The 14,885-nt window shown below is 38.4% G+C and overlaps 1 protein-coding gene across 2 annotated transcripts in view; it reads right to left on the reverse strand.

Moving 5' to 3' along the window:
• Positions 1-3,491: 3,491 nt before the first annotated feature.
• SLC16A9 (solute carrier family 16 member 9) overlaps positions 3,492-14,885 on the reverse strand; it is a 45,656-nt gene continuing 34,262 nt past the window's right edge. For both annotated transcript variants that reach the window (XM_045568305.1, XM_045568304.1), the window contains 3 exons: positions 9,148-9,243; positions 6,455-7,372; positions 3,492-5,702 (listed from right to left, as the gene is read on the reverse strand). In XM_045568305.1, coding sequence (XP_045424261.1) covers positions 5,524-5,702; positions 6,455-7,372; positions 9,148-9,243 — 1,193 coding nt within the window. In that variant the 3' untranslated portion in view covers positions 3,492-5,523. The remainder of the gene's footprint in view (positions 5,703-6,454; positions 7,373-9,147; positions 9,244-14,885) is intronic.

Consider the following 14,885-nt stretch of genomic DNA (forward strand, 5'->3'; position numbering starts at 1 on the left):
CTAGGTGCTCAGTTAAGATGTGTTGGATGAATAAAAAAATGAAGCACCTGGACCTGTCAAGAAAGAGCCAGACCTGAAATGTCCTGAGATAAAAGGTATCTTTGTGGCATTCTGATAGTCAAGCAGCCACCCTTGCCAATGCCATTGGAACTTAAACAGGACAAGACATGGTTCATGAAGTACCTGGAACAATACTGGACACAAAAAAGGCCCTCAAGAAAGATGTCCTCCTCTCTCTCTGCTCTGATGACCCTGCATGCATGGCACCATCCCACTGTGTTGGGATTACGATTATCTTTAGTTGGGTTTCTGGGAAACAGACTACGGTACAGAGTTTGCATGCAGGAAGTTTATTAGGAAATCCTTTTCAGAAAAACACCTGCTCCTTTGACGTTAGGGTCCTAGAGTCACTTGGGCTATATTAGCAATGCCCTATTTAAAACTGTAGATATTCAGGAGTTTTCAGATCTAAGCTGAAGGAATAATGACTTGCATTATCACATCAGGAACTTTTCCAGGAAGAAAACACAGGCATATCTTTGTGGTTATGTAGCTTTAAGGTGACCTACAACAGGATAGCACCTTAACCACAGTTAATTATTTTTTATTGAAGACATGTTTATTGTTGTAATAGAGGTAACAACCTGAAAAAGGGCAAAATGTTTTATGAGCTGTCTCTTTAAAACCCTCCCACCCTGTTTGGGAATTAAAACCTCTATCCCTGTCTGAGACCAGTAATCAGAGGGGCAGGAGAGTGTTCTTTGTTCTTTGTACCAAAGAAGATGGCTCAAGGGAATTGGAATTGTCTGTGCAAAGGTAATGAGATTGTCTTCACCAGAGATGCTATAGTTAAACAACCATAACCTGAAACGGAAAACTCCTTTTAAAAGCTGTGTGTTTCTGCGTATCTATAGAACGATGGTACTTTAAGGGGAGAGTCTGCCATCCTCTTCATTTGCCAAGAAATTAATAAACTTCTCTTTCCTTTCCTTCAAACTGCTTGTCCTCCTTAGTTCAGCTGCAGGGACAAGTACCGAACTTTCAGTAACATTGTGAGGTTGAGGGGAAACTTCCCCTCCCTCCTTTCACTGAAAGATCAACTCACAGTTAAGGCAGATTAATAAAAGAGGTTTATTTACTGTGTACATGGGCTTACCCAACATCCCAATGAGGTCCAGAAATTTATATACCCTCCTTTTAGAGGGAAGGGAGAGATAAGGAGTATAGGTAATTCTGTTTAGGGGCAATAAATGGTTGGTGGGGAGGATGAATAGATACTTGGGAGAATGAATGGATGGGGGAAACAGATTGACTTGCAAATTAACCTGAGAGACAGGTATTATATGTACAATGATTTGGACCAGGTCTGGTTGCATTCTTGATCTTCTCTCCTGCAATATATTGAGATAACAGGGAGGGGAAGGGAAGTCAGTAGTTCTTTTGCTAGGTCCTTCTGGTTTACGGAGATAGAGGGAAAATTCCCCCAAGGTCTGTTAATTTGTAAGGGCCTTTAATTTGAAATACTCTTTACACCCAGGAGTCATATTTTGGGGTGAAATTTCCTGAGCTCTTTCATTCCCAAATATTTTAGAATACCACTTAGGAAAAAAAACTGATTAAATTAAAAATGAATTGTATTTTCTTTTTATTTTATATTTATTTATTATTTACTTTAGAAGACATTCTTTTATTTCTTTTTTAATTTTTTTTTAAATTTCAGAATATTACAGTCGTACAAATGTTTAGGTTACATGTATTTTCTTTTTGCAAGGAGAAAGAATAAAAGTAAATGACTCTTTAGGACAAGGAATGCATGTGGTAAAAAGCAACTCATGTGGTTTAGATCTGCCAGGAATAGAATCCCAGAAGACCTGGCAAGGAATTACAGTGCCTCAAGAGTAAATCTCAAAGGCTGGAAAGCAATGAGGTAAGGGCCCTGAGCTGAAGCCAATTAGTGCTCAGTAAACAAATCAGATCATTTTGCTTTCTGCCTAATTTCAGGCCTACCTTCTGAGCAGCTCAGATGAGAGTTCTTAAGGAAAAAAAAAAGTTCAAATTCCCATAGCAATTCTATTTACAGAGTGGATTCTATTTGATTTGTGGACGAACAGTGTGTGTTTTGTTTTGTGTCAGAGCTTCTGAATAGCAATTCCAGAGAAATGTGCTGAGTCATGAATCCCTAAGGATAAAAGATTTTGACAAGAACACGCCTGGGGGAGGCCAGAGCTGTGACAGTTGTAAAGTTAGGGATAACAGAAGGCTCATTATTCTTCTTCTAAATGAAGCCCTTTAATGCAAACATTTACCCTACACCTGTGCCTAGGAACACTTCATGCCTCCCTCAGGTACAGAGAAGCCACATATGTACGAATAACGACAACAAAAATAATAATAGCTAATATTTATTAGACACCTACCATGTGCCAAGCATATATATGGGTTATCTTATTTAATTCCCACTATGTCTCTGTGATGTGTTTTATAAACGAGGAAACTGAGGCTTTGAGAGGCTAAATAATTTGCTCACAGTCACAAGGGCTCACAAGGACTGAGAGAGAACTTGAACCCAGGCCATCTGGTTGTGGAATCACAGCCTTAAAGAATATGTGTGCTGCATCCCCAAATATTATCCATGTATTCGTAGATCTTTGATCATTTTAACTGAGTGTGGCTAAACCCCTTACTCAAAGAGGGCTCTTACTAACTGGCTTCCTGTCAGACACAATTGACTAGACAGCAAAAGGTCCCAAGATTGCTATTAATGAAGGAGAAATTGTATGGCACTGCTAATACAATATAAATCGTGTATTTTATGTGTTCAATATAATACTTTCTATGTAAAAGAAAAAAATGAGACCTTCTTTCCTTCAAAATAGAGCTCTACGTTATGTACTAGAACATGCTGAGTTAAGATAATTCTATATTGGTTGCTAAGAGTTGGGGCTATCTCAGGTATAGGATTAGTCGGCTGGTACATATTATACCTTCGGTCATGACCTCCCAGTGCTGGAACTCCTGGTCCTTGGGAACTGTTCCTCCGGGGCCCTTTAAAAATTGGTGGCTGAACCTTCTCCCTTCCCCCATGAAATGTTTACCTGAGAGAAAATTAGATCATCACTTGGTTCCTGGGAGGCTCATCAGAATTATAGAATGAGAGTCCTAATCCGTACCTCACAAGGTTATTATGAGGGTTAAACAATACAAGCTTGGAACATATTAAGATTTCTATAAATGATTGGTGGCATCATTATTAAGAATCTGAGAGAGGAATCTGTCCTCTTTTCCTCAGGAGGATTTTGCAGGTCTGATACATTAGCTTTTTGGAAGGCAATGGTCAAAATAGTTAAGCAAATTGACTTTTGAATATGCTCTTGCCCAATCACCAAATTCTGGAGTCTGAATTGCACCCAATAATTTATATTTTTATATTCAAGTGAAGTGTCAATATTATTGGGAGGAAAAACTAAGAGGAGAGAAAGCAAACAAACTGATGCCAAACAAACAAACACAAATATTTTATTGTAACCTAAAATTCACCCCCTAGACAATAGATAACGCACACATGGGATAATATTAGTAGACAAAGTGAAGATGCATTTGGACAATTAACAACATTGATGAATGTGGAGATGTCATAAAAGTCAAACTTTTTCAGGTTATCGGATTTCCTGAACATAATATTGAAAAAAAGGAACTTTCAACACAAAAACATGTAGTTTTTTTAAAAAGTCACTTATTTTATTTACTAACTTTGACAGTGACTAAAGAATGAGGTACAGAAAACTTTCCAGAAGTCTGAGTGTGGAGCAGAAGTCCAAGGCACCCTGAAGCCCCATTACCATTATTGCGTAATTGAGTAGGTTGAACTCAGCTATGAAATACTCCATGCTCCAGGTTTACTACATAGAAAGGTACTATTAACCTCCCTCACAGAGGTGTTGTGAGGATTCATGCTTATAAAGTGCTTGAAGGTGCCTTCGAAGAAAGGCAACATAGAAGTATAAAATAACATTACGTATTTCAAAAGAAATGAAAAGATGATTTTTGGCACAATGGGAAGAGTGCCTCCTATTTAAAGAACACTTGGATATTTATTTATAAAAATCCCTTGTGGTTTATTTTTTCATGATTATTTAAGAGGATACATGTTTCTCCATTGCCAATCTTATAACAGTCATTCTCCATCCAGGCTGTGTTATCAGAATCACTTGACAAATCTGTTAAAAATATAAATGCATGGGCCACAGCCTAGAACTACAGACTTGAAATCTCTAAGCATGGTACCCAGGCACCTACATTTTTAGAAGGATCCATAGGGAATTCTGATGCATACCGGTTTAAAACCCATTTATTAGGGGAAAAAATTGACTTATTTAACACTGATTTTCTTCCTAAAACATTATTCTTAAGATTATATGAAGTTGGATAAGGGAAGGTATTAATTCCTTATTGCCCTTTTCCTTTCCCATGTCCCACACAGACTCAGAGCACATGCGCACGCGCACACACACACACACACACACACTCTCTCACACTCTCACTCACTTTTTATTTCTGCCCTTGAATTAAAATGTGATAGTAGTAAAATCTGACAGTAGAAAATCAATGCTTCATTGGGAAGACATGCAAAGACTTGCAATCCATCCCCACTGTGCCCGAAGCAAATGGATGTTTCCCATTTGCCAGAACGGAATGGTTGAAAAATGCATTTCCAATTTGGAAACAGATAAAATCAGCACTTCCTGGGAAACACCAGCTGAGTGGATGCTGACAAACAAAAGTGAGCAAGGTTACAGTGGCCAGGCATGAAGCTAGGCTACGGTGACTACTTTGCTGGTTGGAGTTTGCCTGCATCTTGGCAAACACCTCAGGAACTGAAACGGTTTATGCTCAGTGGGCACTAAACAACATGTGGGTGCTTCATCAAAGTAAATAATGAAATAATGCATAATGAAAACTGGTAGCTGTAAGCAAAAATATCTTTTTTTTTTTAAATGACCAGTTTGCTCCACTGCAATTGTTAAGGCTATTTTAACAACCGCTCTAATTTCCTGGCTAGCTTGAAGCCTATTTACTAGCTAGTCAAACACAGAGAAGAGCATGATTTCTTCCCTAATGGCCTTAACACATATCCCATCCTGGTGCTTGTATCAGTTTTAAAGTAAAAGAGACCCCTCTAGGTGCCTTGCAGTGGAACAAATGGAGTCAGCAGAGAAACGATACTTCTTTACATAGAGAAAGCCTTCTGCAGCTGGCCAAAATATTTACAATGTTAAGAACCAATGAATAACAGAATACAGAATAGTCCCACTTCTTGGGGGGAAAAAGGGAAAAAAAAATACATGACATAGAGGCTACATATACAGTACATAAAGAATAGGATGTGTAAAAAAAAAAAATTCAGAGTCAGCCACAGTGAAATTTTGCTATGACAAATGTCTCGACTCTTGAGAATTATTTAAAATATTTTTGCTATGTGGTAGCAAAAATAAAACAGCAAAAATGGTGCCTTCCAATATTCTTCTAAACATTAGAGGCAACTTTGTACAAGAAAGTTGTTGGAGCTGGCTTGGGGAGTTGCTTGGTGCATGTATCCCAAAGGGGCAAGGCTGCCAGCAGCAGAACAAATCCTCCCAGCAGGACACAGAAGCCACTAAAATAAAATGCAATGTCATAGGTCTGGGTCCAGTCATAAAACCAACCTGAAAAAACAAGAAGAAAAGAGTGAGTTTCATAGAAATGGAATGAATATCAAGCCCATATCCTAATTTCATCACTTATATATAGTTAGGATTAGGATATATAGTCTCTCAATACTTCCAACTTGGCTTCTTGGGAGTTAGAAGATGAAAATCTCTCAAGTATTTGGATAAAAATAAGCATGTATTTTGAGTTTCTCCCAAATAAAGAATAAACACAAATCCCACAGCACATAAACTGACTTTCTAAACTATATCAAAGCAATCTTAAATAAATCATTTACTTTGAGACGTCGCATGCAGATTTATTTTACATAAATCTGCACTATTATTAAATATGAATTTCTTTCTTTTTTTTTTTTTGAGACAGAGTGTCACTCTGTTGCCCGGGCTAGCATGCCGTGGCATCAGCCTAGCTCACAGCAACCTCAAACTCCTGGGCTCAAGTGATCCTTCTGCCTCAGCCTCCCAAGTAGCTGGAACTACAGGCATGCGCCACCATGCCCAGCTAATTTTTTCTATAAATTTGTAGCTGTCCAGCTAATTTCTTTCTATTTTTAGTACAGACAAGGTCTCGCTCTTGCTCAGGCTGGTCTCGACCTCCTGACCTCGAGTGATCCGCCCACCTTGGCCTCCCAGAGTGCTAGGATTACAGGCGTGAGCCACCATGCCCAGCCTACAATCTGAATTTCTATATCTGGAGATGCTACAATGAAGAACAGTAAAATAAGTTGAATTTAAAATAAATGTCTTACCAACAATGGGTGGTCCAAGGCTATTTCCAAGTCCAGCAAAGAACATTAATATTCCATAGGCATGAGCTAATTTTTCAATTCCCACAGTCTTTGTGGTCACATATGGGAAAATAGACCAATTACCAGTAAGAAACCCTATGATCCCGGAAAGTATTGCCAATGTGACATAAGTTTTGGCAAATGGAATTGCACACAAGGCCAGGCCCATGATGATATAGGTAGCTACATAAAGATATAAGGTATTAATCCACTTGAAGTCAGCCAGTATTCCTAAAAGGAGTTTACCAACTGCTGTCATAATGCCTATAATGGAAATAAGAGGCATAATAAACTCTTCTTCCTTCACATTTGAACTTCTCGCTACATCTTCCATAAGTAATGAAGGTGGAAACCCTCCGATGTCAAAAAGTAAGATAGCGATGAAAAGTGCTGAAAATACTTTGTTTTTAAAAAGAGTCAAAGTTTCGCCACAGTAGTTTTTATATAATTGCCACTTCCTCTTGGCAAGCTGTTTGCAAAAATATGTCTGTTCTGCAACTTTCTTTTTGTACGTTTCAGGCTCTTTTGTGTGCGAGACGGTTGTGGGGTTTTTATGAAGGAGACTCTCCTGTTTCCAGTCACCATTGGCTATAATGTTCTTGCATTTTTCCTCACCACAGAAGCTCTTGTCAAGAATGTTTATGTTTTCTTCCAGGTTCTTTTCTTTCTCATTGTAAATGGAGTATTTATCCGGTACATTTTCCAGAGGCGTCTTTTCAGGCAAAGGACAATGAGAAGACTGGAGTGGTCTCATCAGACTGCCACAGGCTAATATATTTAAAGCTAAAGCACCCACAATCAGCAAGCATCCGTCCAGTCCATAGAACTCAATCAGCATCCTCTGCAGAGCAGCATATATAAAAAGGCCAACACTTGAACCTAAAAAGGGAATGGGAGATGGTCAGTCTTAATCTCTTATCATTTCAGGCTCTTAGGACAAGAATTAGTAGTATCACAACTCAATTTATTTTTTTACACTGGTATTCATATGTAACTTCACATTAAAATCACAACAAGAATATTGAAGATAACGAGATAACAATAGCAGCAATACTGATAGAATATATAATAATTAGCATTTATAGTTCAGACACTGATAACCACTTTACATTGCATGATCTTGCATAATCCTTTTAAGGATCCTGGCCAGGCTGACGCCTGTAATCCTAGCACCATGGGAAGCAGAGGTGGGAGGGACTGCTTGAGGCTAGGAGTTTGAGACCAGCCTGAGCGAGAGGAAGACCCCATCCCTACAAAATATAGAAAAATTAGCCAGGTGTCATAGTACGTGCCTATAGTCCCAGCTACTGGGAAGGCTGAGGTAGGAGGATCGCTTGAGTCCAGGAGTTTGAGGTTGCAGTGAGCTATGATACCACTGCACTCTAGCCTGGGTGACAGAGCAAGACCCTGTCTCAAAAAAAAGTATCCCATTGGGCAGATCCTATTATTATTCCCAATCTACAGGTGAAGTGACCTAGGTCTAGAAGGTTGAGAAATTTACCACAGCTGTAAATGGCATAATTAGGATTCACACTCAGTCAGTCTGACTCCAAGAGCCCAGATTTTTAACAAATACCGTTATGCAACTACCTGTTTTGCACTGATTCTGTGCCAGGTTTTATGCTCTCTATTTATTCCTTTTGGAAAAGAAAATTTTCACATTTTATTTTTTGAGATGAGTAATATATTTTAGTTTTAGGATATTTCTAATAGTCTGATTAGTTCAAATCCATTGCTGAATGACCAGAATGAGCAATTCATATGAATGTTTTTAATGCATTCATAAAATTATGAGAAAAGTAAAGTGGAATTTGATAGGATATTTAAATTACAAAATACATTGGTTTGTACATTCATGTAGCAGTGTGAATACGACACCTTTTTAACACTGATCACACTAAGCAGATTGGAATGCCAAGGTATGTCAGCTCAATTAATTTGCATTGTTCTCATCTGGTTCTGATTTCAATGTTTAAAAAAATTGAATATTTTAAAATTTACATATCATGTGAAAAAGCAGGAAAAAATAGATCTATAAAAAAACAAATAGACTAAGTAGATTGATGATATGTTTAAAACTGTCATACCGAATTACATCATAACCCCATCAGTGTGTGCCAGTAAGGCCAAACCTGAAGGCATCACTAATGGCATGGAATTGCTAGCAGTACAAACCCATGGTTTTTTTTTTTGTTTTAGAGCTAGGGTTTTACTCTATCACCCAGGCTGGAGTGCTGTGTCATGATCATAGCTCACTGCAACCTTGAACTCTTGGACTCAAGCAATCTTCTTGCCTGTCTCCCAAGTAGCTGGGACTACAAGTACACACGACCATGGCTGGTTAATTTTTAAATTTTTTTATAGAGACGGGTTTTGCTATGTCAGCCAGGCTGGTCTCGAACTCCTGACTTCAAGCAATCCTCCCACCTCGGCCTCCCAAAGTGCCCGGATTACAGGTGTGAGCTATAATACCAGGGCCAACCCTAAAAATGTATTTTGGTACATGATTGGTAGCTGGATAATGGTTGGTTAAACATATCTGTGTTTGGTAACTCTTTACTTTGTTTACTTTGCTCAGAATGGGGACAATATTGTTTTGCTTTGCTTACTTTGTTTAGAATAGTGACAATAGTGAATGTATTTTGAAAACGTACCTGTTGAAATCAGGCCAAGTGCAAGGCCTCGACGACTGTCAAAATACTGGCATGTAATGGTCACTGTTGCAGTGTATAATAAACCACATCCGAGACCTAAGCATGAGAAGACATTGCATAAATTAAGACATGCTGCATTACTTCAATGCAGAAACAAATAAGATAAAAAGAAAGGAATAATCAACTATCTCAATGGGACATTCTGTTGCTGACTGGTTAAAACTGCAGAGTACAGATTCCTAGACTCTTTCCATGTTAGCTGTGCAGCCCCAATGGACACATTGGGAAGCCTCATTTTTCACCCTAAACCCACCTTAAGGTCAGGGTCAGGTTAAAAACAATCCAATTTCTAAAGAATAAATGAATAATGCAAATCTAAATTAAGACATTAAAGAGAGAGGGAAAAAAATGGTTAAATCACATACCAAATAACAAAACTTAATCAATCTTGTCCCTTAGATATCTGTGTCTCTTCTAAGTCCTTGTCCTCAGCTCAGTGTTCTTCCTCTTCTAAATCCTCTAAACACCTTGTTAAAATCCCCTTCATCATCCCAAGCTATTTTGCTAGAGCTTAGCTTGCACACCCCAGTATGCAAAACAAAGGCTTTCAGGCAGCCCCTCTGGCGTTCTCAAATCATCCCATCACAGTAAAATTTATATTTGTAGGTCTTTATCTTTTAGCCATGCATGCTATCTTATATAGAAGTAAAATGTAGTGATATCTTTAATTTAGTTTAAAATATTCTCACAAAAAAGGAAGCAAATGCAACAAAATATTAACAACTGTTAAATTTAAGTGGTAAGCATGTGCTATATGCTTGCTATAATATTCTCTACTTTTCTGTAAATTTGAATTTCTTTTATAAAAGTATTACAAGTAAATTTCCCTTATTGAGTTCAAAGGGTAATATTTATCTCCAGATCATCCTCAAGGCTCTTGTTTGTTAATCTTTTACTCCCTTTTAAGTATTTGATAACCTCAGTTTTTCATACAAGTCTCCTTTGACTCTAACTAGTTTACTTTTTAGCTTTTCTTCTGCAATGTTCTCTGTTCTTGAGGTTCATTCTAAAAACAGCACATAAACCATAGTCTAAGAACTGAATTTTAACCATGGCCCATTATGTGAATTACTAAGATAATTTTCATTACTTTAAATAGCTGCCTGGGCTATGATTTAAAATAATATACAAGTTTAACAAATTTACGGTGTAAACATTTTAGGAAATCAGCACTTAAAACAACTCAGGACTCAGATGATCATCCATAATTGCGTAAAAAGTCTTCTTAAAGAAATGAGACAGATAAAACTGTTACTCTTAAATAAAACATTTAGAGTACCCTTTTATGTGACTTAAGAGAAAAAATACTACCTCACTACCAAAATATGAGTTGGATTAATTTATACACTTGTCATTATTGCATATAGGACACTTCAAGACATGAAATAAGACCTGTTTCTGAACAATCGATTTTGTGAAGCCAAAAAGTGTCACCCTTAACTGATACTATTTCTGAAAGCCTTCGGAGGGGGAATGAATTTACTTTTCTGTGATTTGGTTGTCAGGGTTCTGTCAAACGTAAGTCATTGTAGACATGAAAAAAAGACGTCTCAGATTACTAAACGACAATGCTAAAAAAGTTGAAACAGCAACCTTTAAACTTTTAACCTTAGACTAAAAAAGTAAAGAATTTTTAAAAAATGATTTCAAGGCCATAGGTTTCATATAAGATTATCTCACTCTTTTTTTTTAATGTAGCAGAAATTTCAAATGTGTTTTCTTTATAGTTTTCAAAAAGCAGAAATCTTTTGGTGGCATGATACCTCCCCACATCTGCATCAAGATGAACTTACACTAGCAGTCATTAAAGAAAGGTCTGTGTACCCCTACAGTGGTCCTTGAGATCTTTCAGGGAGTTCATAAAGTCAAAACTATTTTTATATTAATAGTAAGATATTCCCTGCTTTTTTCACTGTGTTCATATTTATGCTGATGGTACAAAAGGGATGGTGAGTAAAACTGGAAAAGCCCTATCAGAAATCAAGGTATTGGCTGGGCACGTGGCTCACACCTGTAATCCTAGCACTCTGGGAGGCCGAGGTGGGTGGATCGTTGGAGGTCAGGAGTTCTAGCAATAGCGAGACCCCATCTCTACTAAAAGCAGAAAAAAATTAGCTGGGCAACTAAAAATAGAAAAAAAAATTAGCCAGGTGTGGTGGCACATGCCTGTTGTCCCAGCTACTTGGGAGGCTGAGGCAGGAGGATTGCTTGTGCCAAGGAGTTTGAGGTTGCTGTGAGCTAGGCTGATGCCATGGCATGCTAGCCTGGGCAACACAGTGAGACTGTGTCTCAAAAAAAAAAAAAAAAAAGAAAAAGAAAAAAAGAAATCAAGGTATTTGTACCAAACTTTACACCGTATAGGCTTCACCATCACATACAATAAAAACAAACTTACTTTAAATGCTTCATCTGGACTAAAGTCATTGCTTCAAAGAAAAGCACTTAAGCAACTGGTTCAGTAGATAGCTAAAATAGCCACTTTTTCCATATAATCCTGCTTTTACTTGAAAGAATATCTGATAGACACAGAAGGAGGGAAATAAGGGAAGCAACTGACATGATTGCCACCAATGATAAAATTCACGCTTTCCAGCAAAAAAATTAGCATTTTAGAAAACTCAGATCTGCCACCATGAATTTGACAGCTTCCCAATACATAAAGATTTTCTGACATGCTTGTTGGCAATATTAACAAAATTAATTTATTTATGTTTTATAATGATATGTGGTAACATTTTTTAAGTTCTTGAATAATTCAGCAAAGAAATATTTTTGAAATGACCAATGCACAATGTTATATAATTAGGTATAAATGAAGATCTATCCAAAGTACAGCATAAATAAATGGATTTAATATAACAGAATATGAAAAGTATATGGATGGGGTGTTAAGTTCCACATTGCAATTAATCTTTAGAATACTATTACCTTCCAAGTTTTGGTATGATAGGACGGCTTTGCTAATAAACTAACAGAGAAAAAATAAACTAGCAGAAAAAGGGGAGAGAAAGATCGCTGTCTTTAAGATTAACCACATTGGTCTTAACTTGCTGACTTCAAGATTAACTGCCTGCTGAGATTGTTTTTACAGCATTTGAAAGAGCTGAGAAAACAGAAAGGGAGTGTAAATCCTCCTCCTTGATGCCTGCCAGACCAGACTGGACAGGCCACAGTCCAGAGGAGACCGATAAGAAGAAAAAAAAAGAGGAAAAAACAAACACCCTAACATCTCACAGCTATCTCCTGCTAATCAGTCTACTGCAGTAAACTTTTCTTTACCCCTTTATAACCCTCAATAAATACCCCAAGCCCCTTAGCTTTGACCAGCACTTCTTTCTTTCCCTTGTGCTGAGCCCTTTCCCTTTCTCTTTAGGGGAAAGTAAAATAAACTTTCTTCCTTTAAAACTGTCCTAATCTTTGTGCCAAGAATTCTTTCTCCACTGATGCCATGAGCTCCCCACCCTTACATGGTATAGTATCAAAGAAAAATCTTTAATTACCTGAAAAGGCTATTAAGAAACTTTTCCCTTTTCCAACTACATCTTTGTGTGATAATAGATTTTCTTCAAATACTTCAATCAAAAAACATTGCAATGGATTCAGTACAGAGGTACATATGAGAATCCAGCTGTCTTCTATGAGGCCAGACATTAAAGAGATTTGCAAACATGTAAAACCATTGCACTGTTCTCACTAAATTTTATGTTGCTTTGGAAAACAGTTACTTTTCATAATAAATGTGTTATTTATATTAACATGTACTGGGTTTGTTATCTTTAAATGAATTACTATTATAAACACATACTTATAAAAATTTTTAAGCTCTTAATGCAGTAAACTTTAATAGAATATGTATAAGTGTAATCCACATAATGAAAAGCTCCTTGGGGTCCTAAGCAGAAGATTGTAAAAGGGTTCCAAAACTAAAAAGTTTGGAAACCACTGGCTTAAAGCATTCCTTAAAGCATTCCCTGTACTACTGACAATTCAAAACATAAACAGTGCTAAAACATAGTTATTTCCCTTTATTTAAATAGGTAGAAACTAAATACATTTAGATGTTCTAACATTGCATTTCTACACTTTATGTTCCATTTCACACACCTCTGGGTGAGACCACAATGTCAGGGGACTCTTTTCCCTCATCTCCTCACATCAAACCAGACATCAAGGTCTTTACGACACCCACTGCCTAAATTATCCACCTCTCTCTCTCTCTCTCTCTCTCTCTCTCTCTCTCTCTGCACTGACGCTACCTCAGTTCACTTCCTCATCTTTTCTGATCTCAACTGTGGCCTCAGGTGTCTCAGCCTCCAGTGCTTTTTCCACCAATTTGTCTTCTAAACGGCTGTCATACTGTTCTTATCATGTCATGCTCTTGCAATAAAGACCACATAGTGCTCCTATAGTCCCAGCTATTAGGGCAGCTGAGGTAGGAGGATCACTTGAGCCCAGGAGTTTGAGTCCAGCCTGGATAACACGGCCAAGACCCCTGCCTCTAGAAAAAAAAAGTTAAAGATCACATAAAACCTTTTATTGTCTATCCTGTTACACACCATGCTTTGAGATATTTGCAACTCCCCGCATGATCTGTGCATTCCTTAACAAATGTGTAAAAAAAGCCTGCTGGTATCCATTCCATTTCATGTCTCTGAGCACTTGGGCTCCTGGTGGTTCTTCTCGCAACACCCTCACTCCCCTTCTAACCCGTATCCACCTGACCACATCCTGCCTGTCCTTCAAGACTCAGCTCAAGTGTCAATGCCTGCATGAAGCCTCCTTTAGCACCCCTTCTTCCATGCATAAATATTAAATACTACACCAGCACTGGATGTTGGCTTCATTTCATTACTGCAGCAGTAATGAAGTAATGTAATGCAGTAATGTAGAGCAGCTTGAGCCAGGCGCCATTCTGAGAGCCCAGGTACCAGGAGACAGCAGGCATGCCTGTAACCACTGCGCAGCTCTGAGGAGTGGAGGAACCCAGGCACCACACACACCCCTGGGAAGGCCCCCATTGCCCTGCTGCAGGCTGTTGCTGAGACTGAGATGTGAACAGACAGCATTTTCCACAGTTTCTCACCCACGTTGCTTGCCTAGATGGAGCCCCAGCCTTTCTGGTTACCGGTCCAAGGTGCCATCTTGGAATTTTGACACTGGGCTGCACCTTGCCCTTGGGCTGAGTTTGGGCTGATGCAGCTGCAACCCCTACCTGGCTAGGAAGCAGAAGGGAAACCAGGCTTCCCAGCACTGGCTTCCCAGGCTTCCCAGTATATGACATCTGGGACACTGCCCACCATCCTGCAGCCAACTGCTGTGGGACTGAGTTTTGAGTGAACTGCACTCTCCATAGCTTCCTACCAGAGCAGCCTGCCTGAGACAGGCCCTACCCTCTCTATTCACAGGCTAGAGGTGCCATTTTGAGAATTTAAAGCTGGGCAGCATCCTGCCCTCAGGCTAAGTTCAGGCTGCCTTAGCTGCAGTCCTGCCCAGCTAAGAGATGGAATGAAATTAGACCCCTACCTCTCACCCTATACAAAAATCAACTCAAAATGGATCAAAGACCTAAATGTAAGGCCCAAACAATAAAACTACTAGAAGAAAACATAGGGGAAACATTTCAGGATATTGGGAAAGGATTTTATGAATAAGATAAAGCTCAAAAGCACAGGCTACAA

This window comes from Lemur catta, chromosome 14 (genome assembly GCF_020740605.2).
Source record: "Lemur catta isolate mLemCat1 chromosome 14, mLemCat1.pri, whole genome shotgun sequence".
Taxonomy (NCBI): Eukaryota; Metazoa; Chordata; class Mammalia; order Primates; family Lemuridae; genus Lemur; species Lemur catta.